The 18937-nt window shown below is 35.3% G+C and overlaps 1 protein-coding gene across 2 annotated transcripts in view; it reads left to right on the top strand.

The window, feature by feature from the left end:
* LOC6046021 (diacylglycerol kinase eta) overlaps nucleotides 1–18937 on the top strand; it is a 207346-nt gene that overhangs the window by 180452 nt on the left and 7957 nt on the right. The window contains exons 7-12 of one of the 2 annotated variants that reach the window (XM_038260557.1): nucleotides 3130–3275; nucleotides 14639–14914; nucleotides 14976–15101; nucleotides 15167–15387; nucleotides 16156–16937; nucleotides 17007–18897. In XM_038260557.1, the coding sequence (XP_038116485.1) occupies nucleotides 3130–3275; nucleotides 14639–14914; nucleotides 14976–15101; nucleotides 15167–15387; nucleotides 16156–16937; nucleotides 17007–18897 (3442 nt within the window). Of the gene's footprint in view, nucleotides 1–3129; nucleotides 3276–14638; nucleotides 14915–14975; nucleotides 15102–15166; nucleotides 15388–16155; nucleotides 18898–18937 lie in introns of both variants that reach the window. The other variant, XM_038260555.1, reaches the window with a different exon arrangement.

The following is an 18937-nucleotide window of genomic DNA, read 5'->3' as shown; positions in this document are numbered from 1 at the left end:
AAAAATTTGGTTTTAAAATCTACACCATGATACGGTGCGCACTGACTGACATTCAACTGGCAAATGCAGCATACGGTCATGTTTCTCCTCAAAGAAGCCCCATAAATGACTGCAAAATGAGAAGTTTAATGAACAGATGAAGTAGCCAGCATTCACAAAAGTATGCTGGCTGTTTTTTCATACAAGTTAAGCGATACACTGTTATGTGGGTGCTTTTATTTGAATTTAATCGGAAGCGGTACCGAAACTGTACGGATTTTTATTGAACTTTTTAAGGGAAGATGAATGTCAAAATGGGCACATGAGTATTCGCAAATCTGTATCTTATTTTTTCAATCGATTTTTATAATCGTCGTTGTAAAAGTTGTAGGTTTTTATTCGAATTGTTCAGAAGAAAACACAGGCACACAGAAAAAAATCAGGTTTTTTTAAGTCACTTTGAGTTAATGTTAAAAATCAAGAATTTAGAATATGAATTAAACAAAAATTTGCAGGTTTGTTTACTGATATGCGAGTCATGATTTTTTTTTTTAAATATGAAAAATTTGTTCATACTAATGTTTTTAATCCAATTTTAAAAGCTAAAGCTAATTATAAACATTTTTTGTGAGTTTTATTTTTTATCAAATTTCAAATTTAATTTATCGATTTTAAAATTTCTTGCCACCATCGTGACTTTGTTGGTCGCGGTGATACAACATCTTTATGTTTAATTTATGTAAAAAATAGTATCACCCAAATATTTATATTAAACTTATAATAGTTCAGCAACATTCGATCCGAATTTTTTATTTTGAAAAATGTAAGTGAAACCGTATTGTTTACTCTTTTCAATAACCAATTTCAATATTTGAAATCATTTCTTACATTAGAAAATATAAGAATTGTGAATTCTTTTTGAAATTTAATGCTTGTTCTAAAATAAATTAAATTATTTTTTTATTGAAAAGAGCAGAAAAGTTTATAAAAAAAATTATAATTTCTCATTAGAAAATAAGGGGGTAATTCTCCGCCAACTCACACAGAAGTTGCCCCGACCCCTCTTCGTTTTGCGTGAAACTTTGTCCTTAGGGGTAACTTTTGTCCCTGATCACGAATCCGAGATCCGTTTTTGATATCTTGTGACGGAGGGGCGGTACGATCCTTTCCATTTTTTAACATGCAAAAAAAGAGGTGTTTGATGGCGTACTCAGAATTCCGAAACACGTATTTTTCATTGAAAAAACACTAAAAAAGTTTTAAAAACTATACCTTTTTCCGTTAGTCGACTGTAATTTTTTTTGAAACATGTCATTTTAAGGGAAACTTTATGTACTTTTCGAATCTACATTGACCCAAAAGGGTCATTTTTATATTTAGAACAAAAGTTTTCAGTTTAAAATTTCGTGTTTTTTTTTGTAAAAATAACTTTGCAGGGTTATTTTTTAGAGTGTAACAATGTTCAACAAAGTTGTAGAGCAGACAAAAATTTTATATTTAAACATAAGTTTGCTTATAAAAATCACGAGTTATCGCGATTTTACGAAAAAATGTTTTGAAAAAGTTGGTCGTCGTTGATCATGGCCGTTCATGGTCACCCGCGACAGACACGGACGACAAAACAAAGAGAAACGCAAAAAGTAACTTTTTAAAAACTTTTTTTTTTGTAAAATCGCGATAACTTGTATATCAAATTTTTTGTAATTGTCTGCTCTACAACTTTGTAGAACATTATTACACTCTAAAAAATATCCGTGCAAAGTTAGAAAAAACACAAAATTTTAAAATGAAAAATTGTGTTCTAAATGTAAAAAAACCCTTCTGGGTCAATGTAGATTCGAAAAGTACATTAAATTTCCCTTAAAATGACATGTTTCAAATTGTTTGTTTAATTGTTTTGTAACGGAAAATGGGAGAATTTTTAAAACTTTGTTAGTGTTGTTTTCGATGAAAAATACGTTTTTTTGGAATTCTGAGTACGGCAATAAATCGGGCGTCTAATTTTACATTTAAGTCCCTTTGACGCCAAATTTCTATCTCATCACCGTTTCAGGCTGCAAATTATTGAAAAAAAAAAACCTCTTTTTTCACATGTTCAAAAATGAAAGGGATCGTACCGCCCTTCTGTCACGAGATGTCAAAAAACGGACCTCGGATTCGTGATCAGGGACAAAAGTTACCCCTTAGGACAGAGTTTCTCGGAAATCGAAGAGGGGTCAGGGCAACTGCTGTGTGAGTTGGTGGAGAATTACTCAAATAATAAAGGAATTGTGAAGTTAAAATCTCAATTGAACATTGAAACACACCTTATGTCAATCCCCATCGGAACAAGCGGGATTTACTCAATGTTAACGTTTGTTTATAGGACCTTATAAAAAAAGTCTAGAAATTATCAATACAAATTACTGTTCAAAACCCTTCACTAATTAAGTTAGATTGACCTTTAACATAATTCATGGCATTTTGAACGAAAAGTAAAAAAGACAAGAAGAATGAAGCCAAATTAGAAAATAAATGCCAACGCAATTTATCCTGGGCCGCACCTTTACCCATGCCTAGACATATTGCGTCTAAGCTTAGACATGGAATGACAAGAAGAGGAAAAAGTTCCGTGCAAAACCCGTAATCAGTCGGCGGATTTATCGTGTGGAAAAAATTAATGACCTTAGAACAAAAATGCTGCTGCGTAGGTTAAGGACGTTTGGGGCCGTACCTTACAACCAACCAATCCTCATACGTCATCTCGTCTTAAAAGCATTTTGTTTCCTTTTCTGTTCGATGTAACAAACGAAGTAAAGAAGGTTGTGCTTTCTTTTACGAGCACGTTTGAATAGGGTAAGTGGCGTTTTTTGAAATTAGATTTATATTTTTGAAGAATTTTTGCTGACAAACAAAAAATCGAATTGAATCTAACAAAAAAAAAATATTGAACCCAATACAAAATCACAAAAAAATACATAATGTCCCCCAACAGTCAGGTTGAGTCGAGTCGGGACCGTGAACGGATGAACGATTTATTTGGATATGGGAGAATACCTTCTTCTACGTCACATTAATGGCAATGTTGATTCATTTCCTTTCTGTTTACGCTCAACGATTTTTATTTTGTTTGTTCTTATTCTCTATTTTCTTCTTGTCCCTTCCCTTTAGAAACAATGCCAAATAGCAGTGCTTCCACTGGGCACCGGAAACGACCTGGCCCGGGTGCTGGGCTGGGGCAGCTCCTGCGACGACGATGCCCACCTGCCGCAGCTGCTCGAGCGCTACGAAAAGTCCAGCACCAAGATGCTGGACAGGTGAGTAGTCACATGATTGTTTGTTTTTTTTTTTTAAATTTAATATCCTTTAAACTCCTTACCATTAAGATAGGGCTTCCAAATTTCCCGGGTTTAGAATTTCCCGGAAAACGGGAAAAAATATTGTTTAAATCTCGGGAATTCCCGGTAACCCGGGATTTTTCTTTGAAAAAGTCATAAAACCTATGTTTTTGAAGCTTAAAATCATAGAAAACCCCAATACCTTTAATTTGTGATAATCTACACTTCAATCGAAAAATCGAGAAATTAAAAATTGATTTTTTGTTGGTATTGGTGTGCCATGGATTTGAAAAGAATCACAATTTTTAATCCAATGAGCAATTCCAATCCAAAACTGGAATTTTTAAGGTACTTTTTTCTCGACCCTCTCCGATTTCAATGAAACTTTGTAGACATGTTATCCTAGGCATATGTAAGCCATTTTTGTGTATATGGAGCCAGTAACACTCGATAATGACATTTGAGAAAGGCGTACGTGTTTTCAATATTATTGTATTTCGTAATTTAAATATTGCTGTATCTCGAAGCCGTTGCATCGTATCAAAAAGTGGTCAAAGACAAACTTGTAGGAAATTTGACGTGCTTTCCGAAAAAAATACACTGAAAGAAAAAAACACTCCACTTTTAGGAGATTTTTTGATTTTTAAGTTTAAAAGTTAAATTTGAAGGTGAGCCCACGATTTTTTTTTCGCTCAAAATTTTTGTGAAAATAGCCTAAGATGTTACAAAAAGACTCACGAAAAATGCAGGATGGAGCAACTCACCTAAAAAAATACAAAAATCATTTACTGAAACTGTTTTTTTGAAAAGTGCCCTAAACGTCAAAATTTTCAAAAGCCGAATACGGGAATCGATTCTCCAGACAATTTTACATAATAGTCTCCATATTGACCATTGTCCTCAGTCCAATCCTTGTGAAGTTACAGCGGGTTTAAAAATAAAAATGTTGAAAAAATAGGTTTTTTGATGGTTTTTGCCAATTTCTATATGACGGACTTGATTTTTCAGTTTCGAAAATATTTTTACCGAAAAGCTCGTCCAATTTCCCATAAGTTTGTCTTTGACCACATTTCAATTGGTTGTATGGGCTTACAGATATAAGCTAATTACATTGCTCATAATTCAAACATAACATTTTTTCAGTGTTGTAAAGTAACCCGGATAATAAATTAGCTTATATCTGTAAGCCCATACATCCAATTGAAATGTGGTCAAAGACAAACTTATGGGAAATTGGACGAGCTTTTCGGTAAAAATATTTTCGAAACTGAAAAATCAAGTCCGTCATATAGAAATTGGCAAAAACCATCAAAAAACCTATTTTTTCAACATTTTTATTTTTAAACCCGCTGTAACTTCACAAGGATTGGACTGAGGACAATGGTCAATATGGAGACTATTATGTAAAATTGTCTGGAGAATCGATTCCCGTATTCGGCTTTTGAAAATTTTGACGTTTAGGGCACTTTTCAAAAAAACAGTTTCAGTAAATGATTTTTGTATTTTTTTAGGTGAGTTGCTCCATCCTGCATTTTTCGTGAGTCTTTTTGTAACATCTTAGGCTATTTTCACAAAAATTTTGAGCGAAAAAAAAATCGTGGGCTCACCTTCAAATTTAACTTTTAAACTTAAAAATCAAAAAATCTCATAAAAGTGGAGTGTTTTTTTCTTTCAGTGTATTTTTTTCGGAAAGCCCGTCAAATTTCCTACAAGTTTGTCTCTGACCACTTTTTGATACGATGCAACGGCTTCGAGATACAGCAATATTTAAATTACGAAATACAAAAATATTGAAAACACGTACGCTCTTCTCAAATGTCATTATCGAGTGTTACTGGCTCCATATACACAAAAATGGCTTACATATGCCTAGGATAACATGTCTACAAAGTTTCATTGAAATCGGAGAGGGTCGGGTACAACCGATTCCCTATTTGACATGAAATTGCTCCAATGTGATTTAAATTTAAAAAAAATAATATTTTTTGTTTCTTTTTGTTTTATATGACATGACAAGGAAAGATTTAAAAAAATCCTTGATATTGTAAAACAAGGAGGAAACGACAACAAATAAAAGGATACAAATCAATGTAATATTTAAGATAAGTTTAGAATTTCATCAACTAGAATCATCAACTGGGGAAAATCGGGACTACAGTACATAAGATTTTAGAGAAATAAATTTGGAGATCGAAGTACTGATTTTGTTGTTCTGTTCCAGTTTAACCGAAATCAATAAAAAAAATCAAACATTATGCAAAACAATTACTTGAACATCTGTTTTAATTCGTTAAATTTGTCCTGATTTGCCCAAGAATTTTTACAAAAAATAATTTAATATGATTTTTTTCAAATTTTATATCATAAATATACGTAACCCAGTTTTCTAAAAAATAAAATAAAAATACATTGAAAATATTTAAAGTGCTATAGCTAGCTATACCGTAAACTGGGGTCAATTGGGACACATGGGGCGAATTGGGACAGTGGATTTAACCATGTTGGAGCACAATATTTTGATTTCTCTGGTTGGTTTCGGTAATAACAGACTCAGGCTAACAAAATGTGTACATCCATTTCCAAATTTAAAAGCTTTAAGTGCTCTAAAAACTGCTGTCCCTATTCAGACTGTAGTCCCGATTCACCCCAGATTACGGTAGCTATAGCTAATAGCTATATCTAGCCATTTTGCGGATCTGTATTCTAAAATTTTAACAATTTCCCTAATAAGCCAAATTAATGCTGAATAGTGTCCTAAAGCCTTATGTCAAGTTTTATGCACAACGGTAAAAAAAAACATGATCAAAAACCATTTCTGATCACTTTTTTTAATTTTAATGCAAGAAAAATAAATTGAATAGACAACATTTTTTTTTTGATGGATTAACTAAGGTCCCCTTAGAACGAGCTATCAAGTAAGACCTTTTTTTGTCAAGAAGGGCCACGAAGTCAATTTTTTTTAAATTGCTTTAAAAATCAATTTCAAATCCTTTGAGGTCGTACGAAAGGTCATTGTACTCAGAAAAATAAGCGTTATCGTTGTGATTAAAAATATCACTAATTTAAGCTTAATTTTAGGACTGAATTAAAAAAACAATATTTTTGTTAAATAGTTTTATTCTTTTTTCTTAGAAGTCCTACGTAAAATCTACAACTTTAACAGAATTCAAATTTTTCAAGGATTTTTGAATCTTTAATAGCCTTTTTGTGTATGTGGACAGCTGCCAACATTGTATGGAGACTTGTGTGGACGAACTAGAGATGCAAAATGTTACCTTTTGTTTTAAAAAGGTACACACAAATAAAAAAAAATACAAAAAATAAATTTTCAGAAAGTTTGTTCATTCTCGGACAGTTCATTTTTCATTTTTAGATTTTTATTTTTAGATTATGTAAAATTTGAATGAATTCTACATGCGAAGAATATATTTTAAATTTTAATGATTGGAAAGCAACTGTACACATGTAAAAAGCATTTTAAAACACTTTTTTCATCTAAATGTTGAAACCTAGGCTTGTAATTTCAATTTTTATATTTTTTTATTTTTTTGCCCCCCCCCCCCTCGACTTTGGTCAGAAACGAGGGACATAAACTTTGGAAAATATTTGCAACGGCCTGAGTAAAAATGCAAAAATTCAAAGTTTTACAATGTATTAAAAAAATACTACACGGAAAAAAAAGTGTGCGAGAAATCGTGAATTTCGATTCATGAATTCGTGAATAATTTTGTGCATGATTTCGTGATACCTTTCATGATTTCATGAATTTTATTCATGAAATCGTGCATAAAAATGCACGAATTTATGAATTTTATTCATGGCAATAATATTTTTACGAATATTCATGAATTTTCCTTCATGAAATCATGCATATCACTATTCATGATTTCATGATTGATTTTCATGAAGTCATGACTAAATTTCATGAATTCATGAAAAATATTCATGATTTTACGATTATTTATGCATGCGTAAATTTTACGTCGTAAAATTTTATTCGCGAATTTATGAATCATGTTTTTCATGATTTCATGAAAGTTTACATGTTTTCATGAATAAAATGCATGAACTCGTGCATAACATTCATGGGTTTATGAATTTTTATCCATGTTTATGACGAGTGATCATGATCAATCAAGAACAGTTTCGTTCGAACTGTCAAGTTTGTTTTTCGCTTGCCAGTTCAGCCGCGTGTTTATTTGCCACGAAGTCAATCGCGTTGTGACTTGTCGCGTCCTGTTGTGTTTGCCGGTAAAAGTGACCGTGATTTGCGGACCCGGGATTTGGAGGTGCTGTCCACCGGAACCGGGAAAAGATCTGCGGCCGTTCCGTTGGAAATGGCAACGGAGCCAAGGGCTAGCAGGGAGAGGACCGAGCTGCAGGAGGAGGACCGAGTGGCAGTAGGAGAACCGAGCGCGGGAGGAGGACCGGGCGGCAGGAGGAGGACCGAGCGGCAGGAGGAGGACCGAGTGGCAAGAGGAGGGCCGAATGGCAGGAGGAGGACTGAGCAGCAAGAGTAGGACCGAGTGGCAGGAGGAGGAACGAGCGCGGGAGGAGGACCAGGCGGCACAAGGAGGGCCGAGCGGCAGGAGGAGTTACAAGGTAAGAGACAGAACAGTTCCCGGTTTGTTTCGATTGTCGAATCAAGGGGAACATGGTCCATAAGACAGTTCCCGTGTTTTATCTCCGCGTGTGACAGTTTCTTGGTCGTGGACTCGTAGGGATCTCGGTTTTCTGTCAATTGCCGGAGCATTCTACGCGTGTGACAGACAGTGAGGTTTGTTTTGGTTTTGGAAACGAAAAAAGTCCCGTTTCTTTTGAGCTAGAAATGGGGACATAGGTAAAGTATGTTAATAATTTTAATGATTTTAATATTGTAAGCATATTATTTACGTATTTTCATAATTTTTAGCATTTCAATTTTCTTAGGTACTTTAATTTTGTAAAGACTTTTAAGTTTTTTGAAATATTATTATTTTTAGGTATGTTAAGTATGCTAATGAATTTAGGAATTTTTATTTTAACAGGTATGTTAATATTGTGACTTTTAAAAGTATCTAGGTATTTCAAGTATTTTAAATATGTCAAGTGTTTAGAGTTTGTTGAGTGTTGAAATAATTTTAAGCATTTAATTTTTTCCAGGTATTTTAATATTGTAAGTATTAAAAATATTTTAATTATTTGAAATATTTATTTTTTAAGTATATTCATTTGTTCATGTTTTTAAAGTTTTCAAGTATTTCAAGTATTTGAAATATTTTAAGTATTTTAAGTATTTTAAGTATTTTAAGTATTTTAAGTATTTTAAGTATTTTAAGTATTTTAGGTATTTTAAGTATTTTAAGTATTTTTAGTATTTTAAGTATTTTAAGTATTTTAAGTATTTTAAGTATTTTAAGTATTTTAAGTACCGTCATCAGGGGTGACATTGGGTCTGGGGGGTGAAATTGGGTCATACAAATTTCAGCATTTTTGTATGACCCAATCTCACCCCCCAGACCCAATGTCACCCCTGATGACGGTATTTTAAGTATTTTAAGTATTTTAAATATTTGAAGTATTTTAAGTATTTTAAGTATTTTAAGTATTTTAAGTATTTTAAGTATTTTAAGTATTTTAAGTATTTTAAGTATTTTAAGTATTTTAAGTATTTTAAGTATTTTAAGTATTTCAAGTATTTAAAGTATTTTAATTATTTCAAGTATCTAAAGTATTAAAAATATTTAAAGTATTTAAAGTATTTAAAGAATTTAACGGTACACATCAACCATCGCTTTTGCACCCAGATTTCTGTTACAGACATTTTAGTATCTTCAAAAATACGGGAACTATCGATATGATTTTTTATTCATCCCCTAAATTACAGTCTTCAAAGTTATTTACAATAAAGTTTGACCATTTTGACAATCAGATTCTTTCAGGATTGGGTCCGTAAGTTTGACAAATTTGAAATAAGAAGACAACAACCTCTTCGGTTGCTGTGCACCCTTAAACTATTTTAATTATTACAAGTATTTCAAGTATTTTAAGTATTTTATATATTAAAAGTGCTTAAAGTATTTTAAGTATTTCAAGTATTTCAAGTATTTCAAGTATTTTAAGTTTATTAAGTTTTTTAGGTTTTTTCAGTATTTTAAGTATTATAATTATTTAAAGTTTTTTAAGTATATAAAGTATTTAAAGTATTTAAAGTATTTAAAGAATTTAAAGTTTTTAAATTATTTAAAGTATTTAAAGTATTTAAAGTATTTAAAGTATTTAAAGTATTTAAAGTATTTAAAGTATTTAAAGTATTTAAAGTATTTAAAGTATTTAAAGTAGTTAAAGTATTTAAAGTATTTAAAGTATTTAAAGTATTTAATGTATTTAAAGTTTTTAAAGTATTTAAAGTTTTTAAAGTATTTAAATTATTTAAAGTATTTAAAGTATTTAAAGTATTTAAAAAATTCAAATTATTTAAAGTATTTAAAGTATTTAAAGTATTTGAAGTATTTAAAGTATTTAAAGTATTTAAAGTATTTAAAGTATTTAAAGTATTTAAAATATTTAAAGTATTTAAAGTATTTAAAGTATTTAAAGTATTTAAAGTATTTCAAGTATTTAAAGTATTTAAAGTATTTAAAGTATTTAAAATATTTAAAGTATTTCAAGTATTTAAAGTATTTAAAGTATTTAAAGTATTTAATGTTTTTAAAGTATTTAAAGTTTTTAAAGTATTTAAAGTATTTAAAATATTTAAAGTATTTGAAGTTTTTGAAGTATTTAAAGAATTTAAAGTATTCAAAGTATTTAAAGAATTTAAAGTTTTTTAAGTATTTTAATTATTTCAAGTATTTTAAGTATTTTAAGTATTTTAAGTATTTTATATGTTTCAAGTGTTTAAAATATTTTAAGTATTTCAAGTATTTTAAGTTTTTTTTAAGTTTTTAAAAATATTAAATATTTTTAGTATTTTCATTATTTTAGGTTTTTTATTTATTTCAAGTATTTTATTTATTGCAAGTATTTTATTTATTGCAAGTATTTAAAGTATTTGAAGTATTTTAAGTATTTTAAGTATATTAAGTATTTGAAGTATTTGAAGTATTTTAAGTATTTTAAGTATTTTAAGTATTTTAAGTATTTTAAGTATTTTAAGTATTTTAAGTATTTTAAGTATTTTAAGTATTTTAAGTATTTTAAGTATTTTAAGTATTTTAAGTATTTTAAGTATTTTAAGTATTTTAAGTATTTTAAGTATTTTAAGTATTTTAAGTATTTTAAGTATTTTAAGTATTTTAAGTATTTTAAGTATTTTAAGTATTTTAAGTATTTTAAGTATTTTAAGTATTTTAAGTATTTTAAGTATTTTAAGTATTTTAAGTATTTTAAGTATTTTAAGTATTTTAAGTATTTTAAGTATTTTAAGTATTTTAAGTATTTTAAGTATTTTAAGTATTTTAAGTATTTTAAGTATTTTAAGTATTTTAAGTATTTTAAGTATTTTAAGTATTTTAAGTATTTTAAGTATTTTAAGTATTTTAAGTATTTTAAGTATTTTAAGTATTTTAGTATTTTAAGTATTTTAAGTATTTTAAGTATTTTAAGTATTTTAAGTATTTTAAGTATTTTAAGTATTTTAAGTATTTTAAGTTTTTAAGTATTTTAAGTATTTTAAGTATTTTAAGTATTTTAAGTATTTTAAGTATTTTAAGTATTTTAAGTATTTTAAGTATTTTAAGTATTTTAAGTATTTTAAGTATTTTAAGTATTTTAAGTATTTTAAGTATTTTAAGTATTTTAAGTATTTTAAGTTTTTTAAGTATTTGAAGTATTTGAAGTATTTCAAGTATTTTAGGTGTTTGAAGTATTTTAGGTATTTTAACTATTTTAAGTATTTGAAGTATTTGAAGTATTTTAAGTATTTTAAGTATTTTAAGTATTTGAAGTATTTGAAGTATTTTAAGTATTCTAAGTATTTTAATTACTTTAAGTAAAGAGTTGAAAACTCTATATTAAAGTATACAAAAAAAGTATTTTAGGTATTTCAAGTTTTTTAAGTTTTATGAGCATTTTATTTATTTTGCGTATTTCAAATATTTTGAGTTTGTGAAGTATTTAATTTATTTTGCGTATTTTAAATAATTTGAGTTTTTGAAGTTTTTTAAGATTTTTATTTTGTTGAGTATTTTAAGAATTTCGGTGTTTTTTTTTAATTTTCAATTCAACTCTCTATGACTCTATTTGCGTCAAATTAAAGTGTTTGATCATCTGCATTTACAAAAATAAATCCTTTTATTGTAATTAATCACTTTATTGTAATTGGAGTTATTAATGAGACAAAAAAATTATGGCTTTATTATACGAATTATCGATTATTCTATTATTAGTACATCAGACAATCGAGTCTGGACAGTACAAGAAATCCCTTAGGTCTTTTTGTATTTAATTTAAATTTTCGTTGTGTTTTTGTATAGTAACGATCGGTACCCAATTAACGTTTCCGAAATGCTCATGTCATGTTTTTGAATGTTGGTTTTACTAAATTTATGATTGTATTTTTAATTTATTTAAAGCATTTTTGAACATCACATAACTGGGACCTTTGTAAATTCAGAATTCTTCCGCAGTGACCGGTAATCGGTTCCAAGGTGGCCAGATGGAGCCAGAGTACATTGGCATCACATACAATGGCTACAGGTTAAAATTTCATGAATTTTGATATGTCACATGACAGGGTTCCTTGCACATTCCGAAATGTCCCCAGTGACCACCGGTAACCGGTGACCGGTTCCAAAGTGGCCATGTGGGGCCAGATTACATTGGCATCACATAAAATGGCCAAAGATTTGAATTTCATGAATTTTGATATGTCACATGACAGGGTTCCTTGCACATTCCGAAATGTCCCCAGTGACCACCGGTAACCAGTGACCGGTTCCAAAGTGGCCAGGTGGGGCCAGAGTACATTGGCATCACATAAAATGTCCTCCGTTTTTTTTACAAAACAGGCTCCTTTGTCAATTCCGATATGTGCCCCCAGTGGCACGATATGGTAAATGTACAGAAAAAGTAATCCGGAAATTGTGAAAATCGTACCATGAAATCGTGAATATTACGAGTTTTACTTTACGATTTTTTGAACTATGCATATTGGGCACGAATAAACCAGGAGCCGTGAATAAATATGCATGATTAGACGTGCACTCGTAAACGTGAATTAAATTCATGATTTCATAAAAAAAAAATCACGAATTCATGAAATTTATGCATGATTTCATGAAGTTTATACATGATATCAGGAATTTTATTTACGCCTGCCAAAAATAATCATAAAAAATATTCCAGAACTCATGAATTTTGTGCACGAATTCATGCATAAAAATTCATGATTTCATGAATTTTATGCATGAAATCATGATTTTTTATTCACGAGGTATATTTTTTTGACCGTAATCATGAATTTTTAATCATGAAATCGTGAATATTTTTCACGACTGCATGCATCTATTTCATGAAATCATGAACATTATTCACGTTTACGAGTGAAATCGGTCATGGAAAGTCATGCATATTTATTCACGATTCCTGGATAATTCGTGCCCATTATGCATAGTTCAAAAATTCGTAAAGCAAAAATCGCGATATTCACGATTTCATGGTACGATTTGCATGATTTCCGGAACACTTTTTTTCCGTGTATCCAATTTATTATCTAAGTTTTTTCAATTACAATTTCTATTTGCATTATTGTTTATGCTCCTGGGGGAAAGTTAAACTTAAAATAAAAAATTGCATTGATTTAACCTAGATTAGTTGTGAAACATTTTGAATTCAACTTAAATTTGGATTTCTTAGTTCTGCAAAGCTTTATTTGGTAGTATATCATTAGTCCAATTTCAAAATATTTGTGGTTGTGTTCGAACAATATTTCACTTTATGGTAGGGTAGTCATCAATGAGACACTTTTGGTATTTAACTTTCAACGATTTTTGTATTTTTTTCATCAGCATGTTTTAATGAGCTTTTTGCTGCATTTTCTTTCTTTTAATGTGTTCTAACATTGACCAAAATATGAGATCGATCCGACTGCTTCAGCCAGAGCTATTCAACTGTCTCATTGTAGACGCACTTGGCAGGAACAATGAGACAGGTGGGGAACAATGAGACACTCTACGAAAATCAATACTTTTCTAGTAAAACATCACATTTTTGTATTGTTCCATTGCGGGTGACTTGCCTTGAACATTTTAAAGCAATTTTGCCAGTTAACTAAAGTTATACTACAAAGTATTTAAATTTAGTAAAATCCATTTATTTATACCAAATAACATTATATTTTCGGTTAAATGAAGTTAAAACTCAATAAATATGCCAAAAATCACTTCCAATTCATGTTTCGAAGGATTCCCCTAGATTTTGAAAAGTTTCATAAAGAAAAATCAAAGTGTCTCATTGTTACCCATGGGCTGAAAAGAGTGTGGAACAATGAGACAGCCCTGGATTCTGGGTATATTCTTAATGTTGGTCAAATCTAATGAAAGGCAATTGTTGCTCAACTCATGCCCTATGAAATGACGAAAGAAATTTGGATAAATATTAGTTTTTGTATTAATGGCAGCCTATGAGCGAAAATGTAATTTTAAGGCATAATTTACTTTTACACCCCAAAATCAAACATTTATGAATAACTTTGCAAGGGAGCGTCCATTACCAAAGCCACTATAATGGCAGACGTGTATCCAGTAGACACACCTTTCCCCAAAATATGAGCCTGATTGGTTGAAACTACGACTTGTGAGAGCCATTTTATCATTGTTCCCCGTGTCTCATTGATGACTACTCTACCCTACACATTTCAATATTTGACACTTTTCTCCCTTAAAAAGTTATATGCAAAATTGAGCAAAAAAACATTTTTGACAATATTCTCACTTAGCTATAAATAAGTCTTTTAATAACTTAATCATAAACTGTTCTAGTTGAACTGTCTTAGTAGTCGTGAAAAAAGATCTTTTCATACAAATACGTCTTCTTTAAAACGTTAATAACTCGGCACGGTTAACACGGATCGTTTTGCGGTCTTCGACAAAGTTGTTTGTCATCCAATTTTACATAAAAATTTCATACTTGACAATGATCCGACACATTTAACGCTACCTTTTCGTGGAATTTTGATTCTTTTGGTTTTCTCCATAAATTTTTGCGATTTACAAACTTTAACGATCATTAGCGAACCTTAAAGCTTAACCGATATGGCTCATAATTGGCACAGTTACTTATTGTTAACTTAAAAAAAAAAAATCGAAAATTATTTATAGTATGTTAACACGCAAACTTCCGTTTCCCTTTTGCCCGGCCAGATGGAGCGTGATGGTGTACGAGCGGGACATTGGCGTGGTGCAGCCGCCGACGACGCGCACCCCCAAGATGTCCATCTCGCACCACCCGGACCCGGTGCTGTTCCAGTACGAGGACGACGCCCTCTGCCACCTGCAGTCAATTGTGACCAACGAGGACACCCCGACGATGCTCGCGTCGACCCGCGATCTCTGCACCACGGTCAACGACTTCATCGCTAGAGTAAGAGAGAACAGCTCCGACGAAGAGCAATTAAGCATCAAATGTGATATTTTAAGGTGAGTCGCGTCGGTGAGTGCGGGAAAGGGTTGAGAGTGATTTTTTGCTTTCAAATTTCAGACAAAAACTAGGTATGTTATTAGATACTCTGAAGGAGGAAGAAGCTGGTCTTCATGGTGACGATGAATTATTTCGAACGCTGAAAGAAATTGCTCAAAAAAGTGCCTCAGAAAGACCAATAGATACGTGAGTTTCACCCCTCAATCCTGCGCGTTCTTCACATTTAACTTAACCTCATATTTTTCCCCCAGCGATTTCTCTTCGCATAGAAAAACGATAGAAAAGAACGAAAAGGACAAGCTGAACTGCAAGGAACGCACGAGCCGGATCGACCGCCGCTCCGAGAAGGAGGCGGTCCTGTGCCGGGCCAACAGCCTCAAGCGGGCCATCCACGATGTGCTCAAGTTCAGCGAAACGAGCGGCCTGTACATTCCGCCGAAGCGGCTCTCGGTTCCGGTCATCAACACGCGGGGTGAGTGATTTATTTCAATGAAAGAGCGTGACGGGATCGCCATTTTGTTGAACGTGGCAAGAGACGCCATTTTGGACGCCATATTGTCTCATGGCACCATATTGTCATCTAATTATTGGTTCGTAAAGACAACAGACCTCCTGATATCAGGCGCGAAAGCTAAATCAGTGTTGCCTGCTTCCAAGATATTTGACTTCTATTTATTTCAGCACCTCAAAAATCATCGAAGCTACAAACTCAGACTCTTATTTCAACTCAGACTTCCATACAAGGTTGTAAAATTAGCTGACAAGTCCGACATTCCAAAAATACCGACCTTAACTCCGACTATGACTTGTTCTAACTACAGATTGTCAAGGCAAACAGATTGGCCAATGTTTGACAGATCCAAACGCGCTGGACACCAACCGCCCTTTACGTCCAGCAAAACTGGCAGTGTTGCAAGCGCAGAACATACGTTGCCAGTGCCGATTTATTTTGCATTGGCCAATCTGTCTCCCTTGACAATCTGTAGTTCTAACAGGTTCTAATATATCTTGGCTGATGCACGAAGTGATTTGTTTACCTTTTTTTGATACCCTCCGCAAACGTCAAAGCATACAAAATTGCTGCCGGATCTATTCCGGGGGAGATCCGGAAGAAGATCCGGCAGCAATTTGTATTGATTTGACGTTTGCTGAGGGTGCCGAAAAGTTTGGTTATGTTCTTATTGCAAAAGATAATAACTAACTGTCCTCCTCCCGTCCTCGTCTTTTGCTTCCCCCACAGAGACCTCCCCGGGCGGTTCGCCGAATTTGGCGACGGGCGGCCAGCAGCCTCCACTGTCACCGTCGGTGTCCGCCACGCGCCTCACATGCATATCACCGCTACCGGATCTACGCCGGGACTCGATGGACGAGCACTTTCTGAGCAACGTGAACCTGCCGGTGCCGAAGCAGTTCGCGGACGGGGGCAGCCGGCGCAGCTCGGGCATCCCGGAAAACTACCGCATCTCGAGCATCGAGGAGCTGGAGGAGAACAGCGTTCACACGGAGCGGCTGGCACGAGCGGTCGAGCAGCTGGAGAACATCGAAGAGCACACGGACAATCAGGGCAAGGACGACAAGGACGATACGTTGAACCAAAAATCTTCGACCACAACAACGTCGGACTCGCAGTCGACGACGGCACCGTACGACTTTTCTTTCGAGTCCGACACCAAGACGGTCAGGTACGACCTGGACGCAAACAGCGCCTTCGAGCGGCTCGGCTTCAAGCCGTTCAAGAAGGCCCTCGAGCAGCATCAGCACCAGTTGCAACAGCAGCAGACAAAGACTGAGTCGGCGTACCTGCAGTTCCAGCCAATCGAGGTGTACGAACGGAATCTGTACCGTAACCAGCTGCAACAGCAACAACAACGCGCTGCACGAGCGTCCCTTCCCGGCAACGAAGCCACACTGAAGGTGTCCAACACGCTGCAGGTGCCGAACATTTCCATACCGACGCTGGAGAAACCGCCGGAGAACATGTACTTTAGCGAGAACATAACCATCATCGACACGGACATGCCGGTAGGTTACCACCGCCGGAATTCCCAGCCCGCGCTGCCGGTTGCAAAAACATTTGGACTTTTATTTCAGGAGCGTTCCTCGTCGGAAGACGTCCCGGGCGAAGCGAGTGACGTTCTGTCCGCAATCAGCAACGAAGAGTGCAGCGTGACGTCGGAAATCCTGGACCGGCAGTCGGAGAACAACTCGCAAATTCACATCGCCGACCTCATTCAGGATCTGGACACGGACCGGTTCAGCCACATCGACTCGCCCGAGACGAGCGACACGACCGAGGCGTTGCACGGGGAAAGTCTGATGGACGATATCAGCTCGGTGCTAGGGCAGGATCTGCTCGGTGCGCTGCAGGACAACACAATCACCGAAGACACGACGACGCTGTGCACGCTGGATCATACCAAGAGGCGAAGCTTCAAGAACAAGCAGCAGCAGCAACAACGGAAGAGCAGTGCCGAGCTGGATCCGTACGGGTTCGAGAACCGGGTGTTTGACATCGACAACCGGTGCGATGACCAGAAGGTTCGCGAGCCAAAGTACTGCAGTTTGGCCAAGTTTGTCGAGGGAAATGATATCGCGAGGAAGAGCTTCAAGAGGCCCGCCGGACGGGGTGGATTCCCGTCCAGAAGTTTGGCCAGCAGAATGCTGAACGTGCAGGAGAATGACTACGAGAATACTCGAACCTTGGCGGCCAGCTTCCTGCAGGCGCACGGATCTCCGTCGGACGTATCGGCGTCCGAAACGGATACGGTACGAACGTCCGCCATCGAGTATAGGAAGCTTAGCTCGACGGCAACCAACGACGCCGACGAGGACAGCCTGTCGGAAGACGGAGGGGAGAAAGAGTCGGACCGCGAGTCCGAAGGAGCGGTGGGTGGACAGCTGGATGACGATGACGAGGATGAAGATGAAGACTACTACAACAAAGACCAGGACGACGGAGACGGCGAAAAGAGCTTCGAACCTTTGCCAGGGATTCCGACAATCAACGTAGTCGTCGAGCCACCGTCGCCGGCGATGAGTGACGAGCTGAGGTCGCTGCGAGTGCCGGAGATTCGACGCCACTCGAGTCACACGCCAAACATGCTGGCACCGCGCGAGATCGACATCAACCGGCGGCACTCGGGCAACAATCCGAATTTACTTGGACTGGACTCGGAGCATATCCGGTTCCTGAACTGTTCGCCGGCAGCTTCGCGGCGCATCAGCAGTGGCAGCCTGATGTTCAAGCCGGAAGCGCTCGGCAGCTCCAAGAGCAATATTTTCAGCTCCAGCTTGGGACTGTTCAACTTTGAGCGGGACGCCGAACGGAAGGAGGAAGCGAAGAAGCAAAAGGACGAAAGGGAAGAAAGAAACAAGAAGCTGCCCATCATCAATCCGTTGGTAAGGCTGCCGTCGTGGCCAAACGTCAGCAGCGGAACCGGCTTCATCTCCAAGTGTTTGATGGCGAACGCGGACACGCTTTGCGCAGCCGTCAGTCCACTGATGGATCCGGACGAGACGCTCATGGAAGGGTACCAGGAGAAGGCGGTTATGAACAACTACTTCGGTATCGGAATAGACGCCAAGATATCGCTGGATTTCCACATCAAGCGAGAGGAGCATCCGGAAAAGTGTCGATCACGCGCTAAGAACTACATGTGGTACGGCGTGCTGGGATCGAAGCAATGGCTGCAGAAAACCTACAAGAACCTGGAGCAGAAAGTTCAGCTGGAGTGTGACGGACAGCGAATCCCGCTTCCGTCGCTGCAGGGAATCGTCGTGCTGAACATTCCCAGCTTCATGGGCGGAACCAACTTCTGGGGCAGCAAGAAGGAGGACGATTGCTTCCTGGAGCAAAGTTTCGACGATCGCATCCTGGAGGTCGTGGCCGTGTTTGGATCGGTACAGATGGCCGCCTCCCGGCTCATCAACCTGCAGCACCACCGGATTGCGCAGTGCCAGAGCGTGCAGATCAACATTCTAGGTTTGTACAATTTAAATCCCCAAAACAAACACCCTAACCA

Source organism: Culex quinquefasciatus, chromosome 3 (assembly GCF_015732765.1).
Source record: "Culex quinquefasciatus strain JHB chromosome 3, VPISU_Cqui_1.0_pri_paternal, whole genome shotgun sequence".
NCBI classification, from domain to species: domain Eukaryota; kingdom Metazoa; phylum Arthropoda; class Insecta; order Diptera; family Culicidae; genus Culex; species Culex quinquefasciatus.
The sequence above is the reverse complement of the archived record's forward strand: the minus strand, read 5'-3'. Positions and strand labels throughout refer to the sequence as shown.